At 40.7% G+C, this 14,210-nt stretch overlaps 1 protein-coding gene and 1 pseudogene across 2 annotated transcripts; both read left to right on the top strand.

Moving 5' to 3' along the window:
* The first annotated feature begins 414 nt into the window (after positions 1 to 414).
* On the top strand, positions 415 to 4,020 carry LOC112286491 (isocitrate dehydrogenase [NAD] catalytic subunit 5, mitochondrial). Its single transcript, XM_024528418.3, has 7 exons — positions 415 to 820; positions 1,095 to 1,415; positions 1,745 to 1,906; positions 2,091 to 2,165; positions 2,646 to 2,755; positions 3,092 to 3,164; positions 3,500 to 4,020. The coding sequence occupies exons 1-7, from the start codon at positions 617 to 619 to the stop codon at positions 3,689 to 3,691; spliced, it is 1,137 nt and encodes a 378-aa protein (XP_024384186.1). The 5' UTR covers positions 415 to 616; the 3' UTR covers positions 3,692 to 4,020.
* Positions 4,021 to 5,719: 1,699 nt separating this feature from the next.
* On the top strand, positions 5,720 to 12,935 carry LOC112286490 (protein ACTIVITY OF BC1 COMPLEX KINASE 8, chloroplastic-like; annotated as a pseudogene). The gene is made up of 19 exons (XR_016504670.1): positions 5,720 to 5,965; positions 6,912 to 7,047; positions 7,209 to 7,375; positions 7,506 to 7,626; positions 7,716 to 7,816; positions 8,232 to 8,323; positions 8,514 to 8,624; positions 8,846 to 8,953; positions 9,141 to 9,210; positions 9,412 to 9,485; positions 10,111 to 10,194; positions 10,372 to 10,505; positions 10,801 to 10,878; positions 11,019 to 11,079; positions 11,273 to 11,327; positions 11,478 to 11,576; positions 11,696 to 11,785; positions 12,145 to 12,204; positions 12,365 to 12,935. The product of XR_016504670.1 is annotated as a protein ACTIVITY OF BC1 COMPLEX KINASE 8, chloroplastic-like (transcript).
* Positions 12,936 to 14,210: the final 1,275 nt, after the last annotated feature.

Below are 14,210 nucleotides of genomic sequence, written 5' to 3'. Positions count from 1 at the left end.
GTTACTATATATATATATATATATATATAATGAAAAACGTACTGCTAACGTTGCAACCAGTTGCAAAAGACAAGGGCATAAACTACTAGAACTAGAGACAACTTTATTAATCGACGTGCAAATAAAACCAATTCAGACCCACATCCAGTCGCCGTTCGTTCATCCACGTACATACTCATCCATCAAAGGATCGAACATCCATCTACGAGTATTCATCCACCAGCGTCGTGGTGGTGGTTTTCGACGCCGCGCGGGGTGGGGAAGAGGGGGAGCCGAACTGGACCACGGGCTCCGCCAAATTTAGGGGGAGAAGCGGCGGAGTCCTGGTGAGAATCTTCAGGGCCTCCGTGCCTTGCCCTGCGTGCGTGCTTCATCACGCTCGAGCAACGACATCCAGCAAGCAAGCAGCTCTTCGCCTCTGCAATGAGCTAACTAGCTGCCCCTCATCGCTCAAGGGGGCCAACCGTTCGACGACACCACAATAACACCAACAATCTAGCCAGCAGTCGCGCTTGCTGAGATCGCCATTGAAGCTGTGTGCTCGTCCATTTCTTCGCCGCACTTGAGTCGCGTGCCGCTGCTTTTGTCGCTGTGATTTAGGGGTTGGGCCGCAGCCATGGCGTTGCTGGGTTCACGCTGCCGGCTCTCGGGCCTGTCCCGTCGGCTCTTGTCGACCCGCGCAGCATCGTCGGTAGGGAGTAATAGCTATGGCGCGTCGCGCCGATCGTTCTCTAGCGACAGCGAGGAGGAGAAGATCATCACGGCTACCTTGTTTCCGGGTGATGGCATTGGGCCCGAGATCGCTGTTTCCGTGAAGGAGGTGAGGGGTGGTGTGCGTTCGTTTTTTCCGGAATTTGCGATGTTGCAATTTGGATTCCAGTAGTTTGCGATCTTTTTGGGGTGGTGGTTTACGTGGGGAGATGAGATGAGATGAGCTTGGAATTCGTTGGGTAATCTTCTTTGGAAATTCCCCCCTCATGTGAAATCTTTGTGGGTACTTCGTTTAGTTCTAAGTTCGGGCGTTCAGCATGTTGCCTGCCCTGCGGTAATCGAGATGGTTTCAAAGGCCGGAATTTGCTATCTGATTCTTGCAGATTTTCGCTGCCGCGAAAGCCCCAATTGAATGGGATGAGCATTGGGTGGGTACTAAAGTTGACCCGCGAACTGGCAGCTTTCTCACTTGGGAAAGCATGGAATCTGTGCGGAGGAACGGAGTAGGTCTGAAGGGCCCCATGACCACTCCCATCGGCAAGGGTTTCAAGTCCCTCAACTTGACCCTAAGGAAGGAGCTTGGTTTGTATTCGAATGTCAGACCATGTCTGAGCATCCCAGGGTACAGGACACGCTATGACAATGTTGACCTAGTTACCATCCGAGAAAATACTGAAGGCGAGTACAGTGGTTTGGAGCATCAGGTGAGTTCTGGATACTGCAAGTGTTGGATTGTATTCGGAATTCTACATTCTTAGGGTTTTTGTTTTAAGCGAAACGAGCTTCGAGTGCTACTAGGGTAATGTGTACTTTGTCGCTGGGTTTTATGTTTGTACTGTTTGGAACGATGCTTCCATTGTGCTACGAACTCGATGTAGGCTTGGTCTTATATGATTAAGGATTATGGTTTATGTGAACCAGTAACGCGCCTTTTTTTTTTTTTTTTTTTTTTTTTTTTGGAAGATTTGGATGTCCTGTGAACAAGAATGTGGTAAGCAGATATATCAAGCTCCACGTTTGTTTGCGTTATCAGGTGGTGAGGGGAGTGGTGGAGAGCATAAAAATTATCACCAGGAATGCCAGTTTGCGTGTGGCTAAATACGCATTCCATTATGCTCGGCTACATGGCAGGAAGCGAGTCTCTGCCATTCATAAAGCAAATATCATGAAGAAGACTGATGGACTGTTTTTGGAGGTATTTATCTCGAAGTTGGACCCGTAGGTTGCATTGTTGTCCAGTATTGGTGTATAACCGAGGTGGTCTACAGAGGCCCTTATCACTGAGGTGAATTCGATTCAGCTTTAAAATCACTTGAGCAGCGGGTAATTTTAAAGATGTAACAGCTGACATGACATAAATAACTCGAGGGATGTTACAGTGTTGTAGGGAAGTAGCTGCGGAGTATCCTGACATTGTGTATGAAGAAGTTATCATCGACAATTGCTGCATGATGGTGAGTCTTCCATACTTTGTGCGTTTGAATTGACTGTATATCCTACAATCTAATTGACAGTCTTAAAATCAGGCATACTTAAAAACGAGGTCTTCAAGGACCCCTTACTTTGTACTACTATTCAATATCCCAGTGTTTGGTGCTGTCAGAATGCACTGATAAAGAGTTAAACTTGCAGTAGTAATTGCTACGGTAGGGTTTCTGGTAGATGTTTGTGGGCCAATTGGTTTTCTTGAGTACCATGAGCTTTCTCTACATCCAGTATGATTTCTGGAACAACAACACCTTTGCAACAAATTATTTGAAGCTTGATATCCTTGAATCCATTTATGTCATAAAAAATTTCCACAATTTGCTGGCCTTGAGAATATGCTATTCATCCATTTCCCTTCGACTGTTTTTAGTGTGTGTATGAATATGATCGTTATCCTGACGATGACGTAATCTAATATTTCTTAAACGTGCCTTGCACTTGTACAGTTGGTGAAGAACCCATCATTGTTTGATGTGTTGGTGATGCCTAATCTTTATGGTGATATCATCAGCGATTTATGTGCTGGACTTATTGGCGGTTTAGGATTGACCCCTAGGTAAGTTTAGCCTCTCAAAGCTTACATCGACCTTCGATCACATTCCTCAGCTGTGAGGATTGGTTTTCACCACAACAAAAGTAGTAGCTAGGATTTAAGCCTCATTGATCGCCAGTCCTTTTGGAAATGTTTGCATAAAAAGTGTCACCGAAACCTTAGATTTTCTCGTCCGTGCACATGCAGTGGTTTAAACTTAAGTGAATTACTGGTGTCTTTTGGGGCTTGAAAAAGTTCACAAGTTTTGTGCCGCTCTTAGGAATCTGCTGCGTGAAAATCATGCATTGATTTTGGACAGTGAAGCTGATTATGGTGTGTTATTTGAGTTCTGGGTAATAGTGGAAATATTGGAGACAATGGATTGGCCTTGATGGAAGCCGTTCACGGAACAGCTCCTGATATCGCTGGCAAGGTTGTTTTCTTCACCATCGCTTTTTCTCTTGCCTCTATGTCCCCTTGATTGTGGTCGTGCATGATGTAACTCAATTAGTACCTCCTCGTCAGGCCTTAGCAAGTGTTCATATTAGAATACTTTGCACTTTCTGGCATTTCTATTTATCCTTTCTATGCACAAAGTCTTTATTGTATGTTTGTGATGTGTTGAGGATGTTAAATTGAGGTGATGGACATAGTAGAAAAAAGGGGTGGCAGCACCTTTTACCTGGTGCGGTAATTTGTGTCGAGTTCTGAAGCAGTTTCACTAACGTGGAATATGGACTTGAATGTTTTTTCTTTGTAAAAAAACAGAATATGGCCAATCCGACGGCCCTGTTGTTGAGCTCTGTGATGATGCTGCATCATCTGAAGTTGCACAACCACGCAGATCAAATTCACAACGCTGTACTCAAAACGATTTCAGAGGGGAAGTATCTTACGTCTGATCTTGGTGGCAAGTCTACCACCACTGACTACACCAAGGCACTCATTGACAACCTTTGAGCTATTTATGACATTCTCTACCAGGAATGGCTCGTGTGCTTTGATCAGCATTGTATTGGGGGTGCTTCTACGACGATATTAATTCCAGGAGTTCCCAAAATCTTACGAAGATAAATTAGGAGTATGAATACAAAGCAAGTGGCAACTTGTGAATAAATACTCCCTTGGCTGATATTGTTAGCAAGGATGAAGGTTCATCTAGCACCGGGTGGTTCACATTATCATGAATGGGGGCTCTTGCACTTTCCTTCTGTGCGCCAATGGGCACATTTGGGGGCATTGTAATTTTGTACTGTGTTCTCTGATCAGTAAATCATTATTTCTCTGCACTCCGGAAACTTTTCCCCTCCTTTGTCGGCATACTATACCACAGGTTTCGATGTTTACTGGTTGACCTCCAGATTTGCAGGTTAGCAGGATAACCTTTGCGTTTAGCCATTTTTGGAAACTTTTTCGTTTTTTCCACTTGATCAAATGGAGAAAATCATCATTGTAGGCAATGAATCCAGGACTGTTGACCACTTTGTATTTGGTACATTTTCTTACAGGACTCTGTATTCGCCACCCTGGTTATAGTGAGAACCCTTTCTCTCTTTTCTTTTTCTACGGTTTCTGTTTACTGTTTTGTTTCGTTGGTTCGTTTGTTTTGTTTTGTACATTGTCGTCTTTGTCCTCTTATTGCAGTTACAAGGTACACAACAAACAAAGTAGCGTTGATAAACACGCGGATCATTGCGATAACAGGATGTTAGGTCTAGTGAGAGTGAGGAAATATTCACGATCATTGTGCTTGGAACAATATGTATTCCTCGATGCTGTAGAATTGTTACAGTATCATTCTACTGTTCACAGTTGCAGTACTTACACACAGCTAACGAACTGTCTAGGTCCCAAAGGACACCGCTAGGAACGACTCAATCCTAGAAGATCCACTGTTTGTGCACCCAAACCCCCAATTGTGCGCATTTATGTACATTCACAAATGAATCTAAACTCCAAACTCTGATCTCTACAATAAATGCGGAGATATAGAAAGAAAACGATCAGAACCAAGGTAGTGACAGAAACAGACACCGTGGTCTCCACTCGCAACAGAGAATCAGGCTCACAGTGCTGGCGGCCTTAACTTGAACCCAAGTATCAGCCTAGAATAGAAGACACAAATCACCGTGTTCCAGCAAGGCTCCTGTCTGAAGCGGTGACTTGCAGTGGCAAATTTGCACACGACCAAAGCCCAGGAAATTGGCGGGCGCCGCATTGGGCTATGGCGATCTTTGTGTCGGCAAAGTCCCCACCTTCATATCTGCATCGCCATCCTAGCTTTGTCCTGTCTCCTTGTTGCTCTGATTTGGCCTTCTCCGAGTCGCACTTCGGTCGGGCTTTGTGCCCATCACCCAATTCTGTGCGTCGATCTCTGGTTGACTAGTTTCGGACTGCATGCGCAACGAGCGACGGAGTTTCATAGAAGAGGGTTCATTGATTTGTATGTCTCGGAGGGTGGAGAGAATTTGTTTAGCGGAATTGATTGATACTCTGGGGCGGACTTCCGCGTGTTTTGGGGTTGTGGTGTGGTGGCTCTTCTCCGTTGGAGAGGTTTCGGAGATGGCGGCGTGCGTAGCAGCGTGCGCTGCGAAGGAATTTGTCGCCGGGGTGCGAGATTGGAGGACTGAGAGCGCCGTAAGGTGGAGTTGGGATGGGAAGGCTCCGGGAGCAGTGGCGTTGTTGGCGAGAGGAGAGGGAATTGGGAGGATGAAGCAGGGGCGAATTGTCGTGAAGTATTCAGAGGATAAGTTGGTTGTGGAAGGAAGATGGAGTAGCGGCATTAGCAGGGCGCAGATACAATTAGATGAGTTGGGGAATGAGGTGGAGAGAGGCGAGGAGGGCCAATAATGGTCGCCTTCTCCCGATGCGATCAAGGCGTCTGGTTGCTCGAAGTCTGAGAATGGAGCTTCACTTGGTGCTGATAACAGTGTGATTGAGGTGGCCACGAACAGATCCACTGAAAACAGTGCTGTTAAGGTGTCTTCGATGGTTGCTGGGGGACCGAGCAATGGTGGGGCCGCGGTGTTCTGGAATAAAAGCACATTGTCAAATGGGAGTCGTAGCAGTAACGGATCATCTGATGGAGGAGCGAACGGCTCCAGCCGTGCTCCCACAAACGGAGCAGGTCGTGCCACTGTAGACGCGATTAAAGACGTGAAAGCTGTGTCCAAAGTGAAGACGATCAAGGAAGAAGATCCATGGTTTAAGAAAGCAACATCTTCACATTCCAAGGTGTGAAATATATTGTGCCTTCTTTTCTTGGTTGCGCAAAGGTGAGGGTTCTCTCATCGAGGGCGGAGAATGCATAGTGTGTGTAGTTATCGACATTTTACTCTTTATTCTCATGCATTCCATGGAACCCTCCCGCGTATAACTCGACATTCTTAACGCTTAGATAAGGTTTCATGTTTACGTTAGAGCACGTATACCTCATTTCTGAATCGTTTTTGCATTTCCAAGAAAATGAGGGTTGGGTTTATTGGTTATGGCATGTCAGAGCAGGACTGCCACTGCTCTAAATTTTGCTTAAAGGAGATTGCTGAAGGGATTTTTGGTGTTTAAATTCGGTGATCTACGGTGATACCCTTGTTTGTGTGGTTTCATTTATCCAAGACCCTTGTGTATAGAAAAATAGATCTGGTGCTTCGGACGATCTTGTGGTGTAGGCGAGAGGAGTTTTTCATTTTTTCATTTTTATTTTTATGAACAAGTGATAGTCATTTATGAATCCATTATAGATGTTTGATTTTGCGGTTTTTAGCAAGTCTCTGGATCTGTGAACCGATTGTGGAGCAGGAACGTGCCAATAACGAACTTCCCTGATGTCTTATACAACACCTTTTATTCTGTACATGCGATGAGTTTCGAACGGATAAACCTGTAGTATTGTCTATAGGATGGTTATGTTCTAGCCCGTTTACAGTTTGGTATGAGCAGAATCCTTGTCTAATAAATTTTGAATGTCAGGATTGTATCGAAGCAGATTCCTTTTCACAGACTGCACTTCTGATGCAAACGATTTGCTATCTGAAATTTGCTGTTCGGCATCAGCTACTAACCGTTTAAGTAGGTAACTTTTAAAAGAGAGTTAGTTGATGATTTTTAAAATGCACTGCAGATACAAATTATTCATTTGCTGCTGAGTACTGAACCTAGTGCATCATTATGTCTCAAACAGGTCTCCGTTGCTCCTGGAGGGGGGTGGAATAAGTTCAAGACCTACTCCACAATTCAACGGTCTTTGGAAATTTGGGGGTTCGTAATCACCTTTCTCTTCAAATGGTGGGTTAACAATCAAAAATTTATGTACAAAGGTACATATTATTCGCCTGCTTTTTTTCTTTTTGTCATTTCTTTGTGCGGATTGGTTCACCTTGGGAAATCAGGATGTAAATGAAGAGGTTTTAAGAATCTTGGGAGTTGTAAAGGCTTTTGGGGGCGAATTGAAAAAAATGGATTGTTATGCGATGCTCAGGTGGAATGACAGAGTTGAAGAAGCGGCAGAAACGCAAGGTTCTCGCGACATGGTTAAAGGAGGGTTTGTTGCGCCTTGGACCAACTTTCATCAAAATTGGTCAACAGTTCTCAACACGAGTTGATATTCTTGCCAAGGAATATGTTGACGAACTAGCTGAGCTGCAGGTCCGTTGAAATTATCACAATGTGTAAAAGTACAAACATAGTTGTGACTGTATCTAGTTTACATATTGGATAGGCATCCTGTACTGTTGTTACTGTGTGAAATTCACTGCGAACATTTTGTGATGTGCAGGATCAAGTTCCTCCGTTTAGCTCGGATACTGCACTGCAGATTGTAGAGGAAGAATTAGGCCGGCCTGTGGATCTTATTTTTGATCAGTTCGATCGTGATCCAATTGCTGCTGCTAGTCTTGGTACGTGTTTTTCAAAATTGGAAGATCTTGAGTTTGGCGCCTCCCATGTGTGTTTAACAGGAAACTTAACACTGAGAGTTTGTACTCAGGTCAAGTGCATAGAGCGAAACTTCGTGGCAGGGAAGTCGTCGTTTAAGTACAACGACCAGGCCTTAAAGCTCTTTTTGATATCGACCTCAAGAATTTGCGGGTTAGTCCCATCTTGTTTACCCCATCACTGTGGTGTGCTTCGCATGTTTTTGTCTAGATATAATTTTGTCAATCCTACTTCGGTGCTGAAAAAAAATACGACATCTTGAAGCAAAGCACTAAACGAACTGGCAGACATTTATCTACTCCTAATGCCGATAACTTGGTAAGTGCTTCGGGTCATCACTAGTGTTTAAATCATGGTTTCTTACGTACTTCAGAAAATGGTTTCTTTAGGTTCAGCCTTTTTGCGACACTGTTGTTAATATTGCTCTTCTGTTTGTGGACATGTAAGCTGACCATCGTATTTCATGAAGCTGTGAAAATAAAAATGTTTTGTTGCTTTCTTTGTTTGCTGGAGGAATCCTAAATTCTATCTTCTTGAGGCTTATTTTCTACTTTGTTCTTGGTCGTAGCTCAAAATTTGCAAAAAATTGATCCCAAGTCAGATGGAGCAAAGAGAGATTGGGTTGCAATATACGACGAGTGTGCAAATGTACTATATGAGGTTTGCAGCTGCATTTAAACAACGTTAAGAGTTTAAAAACTCTTTTAGTTGAAAGTGTCTTACATTGGTATATGTATGACCAAAACATACTTGAAATACATCGATCAATGTAATTGATCACGTGTTTGCGAATGTTGCACGAAGGTCAAAGCATGGTTCTCGATTTTTTACAGATTGTTATTTTGGTTAGGAAATCGACTACACTAAAGAAGCTACCAATGCAGAAAGATTTGCGTTTAATTTCAGGGATATGCCATATGTCAAGGTTCCCGCAATGTATCGGGAGTTTAGCACCCCCCAGGTTTGCAATAGATGAAGAAGTCTTATTTTATTTATCTATTTACTTATTTATCTGATTAGTTAAATTAATTTCAAACTTTATTTTTTAAAATTTGTCTCATTTTAATTTTCAAATTCACGATTCTACCACTGGCAAAAACATGTGTAGAAAGTTAGATTTTGTTAAAACACTTCTGGAGAATCATTTACCTTGAACTACCAATCTGACATGTTCTCTGCTAGTGCTCGATTCAACTTTTGTATGGGACAGGTTCTAGTCATGGAGTATGTACCTGGAATCAAAATCAACCGGATAGCTGCTTTGGATGAGCTTGGAGTTGATCGGAATAGGTGTTACGATTGTACACTTAACATTCATGTAGAGAAAGATGAAAGACCCACATACCCTTTCATTTTTGGAGATTTTCTGTTCCTTTGGTTTGCCTGAGACTCATAAGAACATCTTATGCATCATTCAAAATAAGCTTGCCAATTGGAGTAACTGACTACATTTTCTTTCTCACTCGGTGACGTGCAGGCTTGCTAGTTATGCAGTGGAGTCCTATTTGGAACAGAGCTTGCGGCATGGCTTTTTTCATGCAGATCCGGTATATACTCTAACGCTTCCAGCTTTATTCATTTTCTTCTTTTTTGTTTTGACTGCATGAATAGTTGGATCTTGTTTATGGCCTTGTTTATTTTTGTTTTCCTTTGTTTTGTTCAAGTCTTGCACCAAAATATCAATGTATGAGTGTTGAATGAAACGTTCTCTTTCTAGAGTGGCTCTGAACAGTGTCTTGCTTTTGCAGCACCCCGGAAATATTGCCGTCGATGATACCAACGGTGGCAGATTGATCTTCTATGACTTTGGAATGATGGGCAGGTAAATTATTTCGTTGTTGAATGGCTGTTTATCAGGGAATTTGCTTGTCGCACATGTCTATTCCACTTTGGAAACAGCATTCTGATACTAGTTTCAATGGCATGCACATTACAGTTATGTGATAGATTCATCCTTCTGGTTCTGTGTAATGTTCAATTTGTGCAGCATTAGTCCGAACATCAGGGAAGGACTTCTTGAGGTGTTTTATGGTGTGTATGAAAAAGATCCTGACAAGCTATTATTTTTTTGCTTTCTCATGACATCAGTTTGTCGTTAATTCCATATCCTAGCAAAATGTTGATATATATATATATATATATATATATATATATATATATTCACACACACATACATCAACAGTGATGTTTTAGTGATGAAAAGATGCGTATTCTTTATTTTGAATTAGTTCAGTAGAAAATCTTACTGTGACTGGGATGAACTTGTGACTTAGCCTAAGACGTCCGCTTTCAGTTTTTAAAGCCCTTCACATTGACTTAATTACAATTTATCTTATCACATTACGCATGAGGAGTGTTGGCTTAAGACTAATGATTATGTAACTGTGGACTTCATGAAGAATCTGGTACTCGATCGGGTGATAAGTGGATAAGTCTTCGCTCTGTAGGTTTTGGCTGCCATGGTGCAGATGGGGGTATTGGTACCGTCAAGCGACTGTCGTTCGGCGCACCGCACAGTTTTTTCTGAACAGGTAATGGTTGAAATTATTGTATTTATTACTCCAGGTCTCCTCCCTCTTTATGTAATCTTTTGATGAGATTATCTTTGGCTATTGTGTCGTGCATCTGAAGTGCGTGTGTTACTATTATGGACCATTTTATCAATGAACTTACAGTTTTCCGAACTAACTTTGCCATTGGGTGCTTAGCTTTGAGGAGAGATTAGCAGCACAGCGAGCAGAAAAAGAACGGATGAAAGCCGAAGCAGCTAAACTGAGTTTTAAGAAACGATTGACGAAGGAGGAGAAAGCTGAAAAGAGGAAGATGCGGCTGGCAGCAATTGGTAAGTGCGGAACCGCATATCTTGATTTTCATCACTGGTCAATGGAACGCTGTGGATATGATTCCATTAAACTGAGGCAAGTGAAGGGGTTTTTCATATTTACTATCCTGATGGGATCACAACCATCGGTCTTTTATGTTGTGTACATGGAAAGTGCACACAAACAATTATGTACAAACCAGGAGAATATTTTCCTTCGGTGTTTACTCCAGCCTCATGGTGTAGGGCTTGATAACATGTCGAGGATAGGATTGTCTTCCTAACTGGTTAAACTCGAATCTTTTTGATGCAAGAGAGGATCTGTTGTCTATTGGAGCAGACCAACCTTTTCGATTTCCAGCCACCTTTACTTTTGTGGTGCGGGCATTTTCAGGTTCACGAACATGTCATGGTTTCAATAATGTCGGCATTCGTCGATGTATTATCTTATTTGTAAGAAAAGAAATACAAATACACATATACGTTCTCCTCATTGCTATAACTTGACAGTGTTGCTTCTTCTCTTGATTGCAGTGTTGGATAGAATCGGGAAAGGTTTAGATCCTCGATTTGATATTTCAGAAATTGCAAAACCGTAAGTGTAGTGTTCTGTCTTCTATCACTGTAGGCACCGTTCAGTTTGCATCTCTTGTAGATATCTCTCTGGTTCGGTCAACTGATTCATTTTTCATTCTGCGTAGTGATGCTTATTTTTAAAACATTATTTAGACTAAAAACATATATCATACTTCGGTGTATAAGTGTTGTTGCAATTTTTTGACCCGCAGATATGCGTTGGAGCTTCTCAGATACCGAGAGGCTGGGGTGGAAGTTATATTAAAGGTTACATTCCTTTCAAATTTATATTCGCTGGTGTAGCCAATGCAATAATCAATCAGTCTATAGGCTGGAAAATTTGCAAGGTAAGAACGTGATAAACATGTTAATTGTGATTCACCTCTCATTGAATGGTGAGGACCGTTGAGTGTGAAGGATTTGAGAAAACGATGGGACAGGCAGTCACAAGCATTTGCCAACGTTTTCAAACAAGCCGACCGAGTGGAGAAGATCTCCAGCATTATTCAGCGTCTTGTAAGTGGCCCTTCTCAAGTTCAGGGACAATTAACAACAATTGATGCCTACTTTTTTATATCTTTCCGTGTAATCTAGCTCAAGGTAACCTAGTGTGTAGTATGATTTCTTGGTGGCAGGAGCAAGGTGATTTGAAATTAAGAGTGCGCGCCTTGGAGTCTGAAAGGGCATTCAAACGTGTTGCTACAATGCAGCAAACAATTTGCCAGGTGAAGCAGGACTAATTATTGTTACTGTCTAATAATGAATTACATCGTTCAATCCATTACTCTCATTGAGAGCTGATAACGCCCATTTGGTCTTTTGATTGTTGTAACTGATGATTTTGTACCTACGACCCTATGGAATTACGTATTAATGTCAAAGTATGAATCTCTATCCCTTATTGCGGTGTTGTCAATCTGGAGATATTTCGGTGTGAAACGTAGGTTCAGGTCTGGAAAGAGCCTAAATTCATGTTGACAAAGAGACCCCCGAGCATACTGGGCCTTTTAATCAAAGTGTTGGCTGGTAAGAATTTTAGAGGATTAATGGTTACCATTAATGTTGAGGTTTTTGATATGTGCAGGCCATTCTTGCAGCCACATGCCTACAACTTGCGACTATGCTGCATCTCAGCGCAGTCGGGGTAAATTTTCATAGAACATAGCCAAAAGAACATAGATTCCCTTTCTTTCTTGCGATTCATGAGAGTTTTGGATGAGAGGGATATCAGATCCTGCATTGGAGCATTTTATCCGACTCAATGTCATAATTAAGGTGCTAACAATGCTTGTGGTTTTCTCTAGATGCCCGCCACTGTGGCCTTCATGGCTAGTGCCCTGTTCGGTCTCCAGACGCTCGTTGGAATCTTGAAGGTGAAGAAGCTGGATAAGCATGAAAAGCTCATCACAGGAGCGGCATAAAAAACACATAGTTTTGTTCTGTGTTCAATCCATAAGAACAATTGACTCTAATTTTTGGCCCGATCCTCTGGTATTATACCACCACGACCATCTACAAATCGGCTTGAGGTTAAGCCAGCATTGAACCACTGTGAGTAGTCCTCTAAGCTCCGTCACATGGGTGCCCGTTGCTGATCCTTGTCACTATGAAAGATTATCATCCAAAGTATCGTTCTTAGGCTCCACAGCCAGGATTCTTACTTGCTTGCATCCTAAAAGTGTGTAGAGAAAAGCTCTTCTGTTGAGCAGATGCTTCATGGAACCATCCTTGTGTCTTCCTCAAACGCCCAATCTGGAGAAACAGGTTTCCTTCATGATAGGAAACCATCACTATGATAGTAATCCTCTATTATGTAACGTTGATTACTCTACAAATAATCTCATACAAATATACGCAAATATATTTTTAGTGTTTCATTGTGCTTCACGGTTTGGGGGCCTTGGCGGCAGGAAGTGAACAGAATGTAATCCTTCAAAAGCTTGCACCTGTGGGTTTGTTATTTTGTCATTTTTTAGAGCAAGGACTTTTATGAAGCTTTCACCTGTGGGTTTGATAATTTTTAAAGATAAAAATGGTTAAAAGGTATTTAATAAGAGCCTTGGGAATAAGATTATTTGGTTGTTTTGATTTTTTTGAAGCCTAATTCTGCGCATTGTAGGCGATAGTAATTTTGAATTGTGTGATTAAGGTTTGATAACAAGTTTGAAACGAAATTATTAAAAATGACTCTAGAACAGTACGAGTTTTGATTGCAGGTTGTATAATTGGAAGATATTACTTTTCTGTGATCATACTTTTTCAAATTTATAATGATGCACCTAGAATATGAATATTTTTACAAATGAACTCTGATCGTGTATTAACGTTTATTGAAGAATCCAGTAGAACTGCAAAGTGATTAAGTAAAAACATGGTTAATTAATTTCATTTTTGGTGTATAATAATGTTTAATTGTGTTGTTAAAAATGATAGAAGATATCAAAGTAGGAATATAATTTATATAAGATTTTAAAAGTGTTGTCATTATTAATATCTTTCAAAAATGATATTTGCAACATCAATTACAATTACAAAATATTAGTGTATCATGCAAGAATTATAATATCTTCTACAAGAAAGTTTAAGTTGCTCTAGTAATAGTGAAGAGATTTTTAAGGTTGCAAATATTTTAAATTTTAAAAATTTGACACTCATATAACAATTTTTTCATTAAATTGCATTGTTTAATTCAACTTCATTATTTGAAGAAGTATATCTTTTAAAAATTTTAATTTCTAACATACAAAATGTTATTGACTTTATATATTCTTTGAATGATAATAAAAATGGATGAATATTTTTTAAACTTAAACTAGAATAGTATTAAAAGCATAATACAAAATTATGGTTACAATCCAATGTAATTAAAACCGAGTTAAATAGAGGCATTACAAAGCTAACTTTGGACCTGAAATAAAGGTGTTTCTAGACTTAATCAAGGCATCAAAGATATTTTAAAATATGATTTTTTTTAATGATGTAATAGCATATCAAAAATTTAATATGAATCATTTAGAAATTATAATAATTCTAAATATCTTAAATATAAATAATTTATCTATTTTTTTTATTAAATAAATAATATTTTTTCTTTTTTTTTTATATTTTTGCTAACATTGTTTTAGATTCTACTTGTAGCAATATTTTTTT

This window comes from Physcomitrium patens, chromosome 9 (assembly GCF_059467195.1).
Source record: "Physcomitrium patens ecotype Gransden chromosome 9, ASM5946719v1, whole genome shotgun sequence".
Classification (NCBI taxonomy): Eukaryota; Viridiplantae; Streptophyta; class Bryopsida; order Funariales; family Funariaceae; genus Physcomitrium; species Physcomitrium patens.
Note: the sequence above shows the minus strand (reverse complement) of the source record. Positions and strands in the feature narration are given on the sequence as shown.

Coding starts and splice junctions, on each gene's coding strand:
- LOC112286491 (XM_024528418.3), top strand. CDS start 617: ATGGCGTTGCTGGGTTCACGCTGCCGGCTCTCGGGCCTGTCCCGTCGG. Junction 821..1,094: donor TCGCTGTTTCCGTGAAGGAG/GTGAGGGGTGGT, acceptor TGATTCTTGCAG/ATTTTCGCTGCCGCGAAAGC. Junction 1,416..1,744: donor ACAGTGGTTTGGAGCATCAG/GTGAGTTCTGGA, acceptor TTGCGTTATCAG/GTGGTGAGGGGAGTGGTGGA.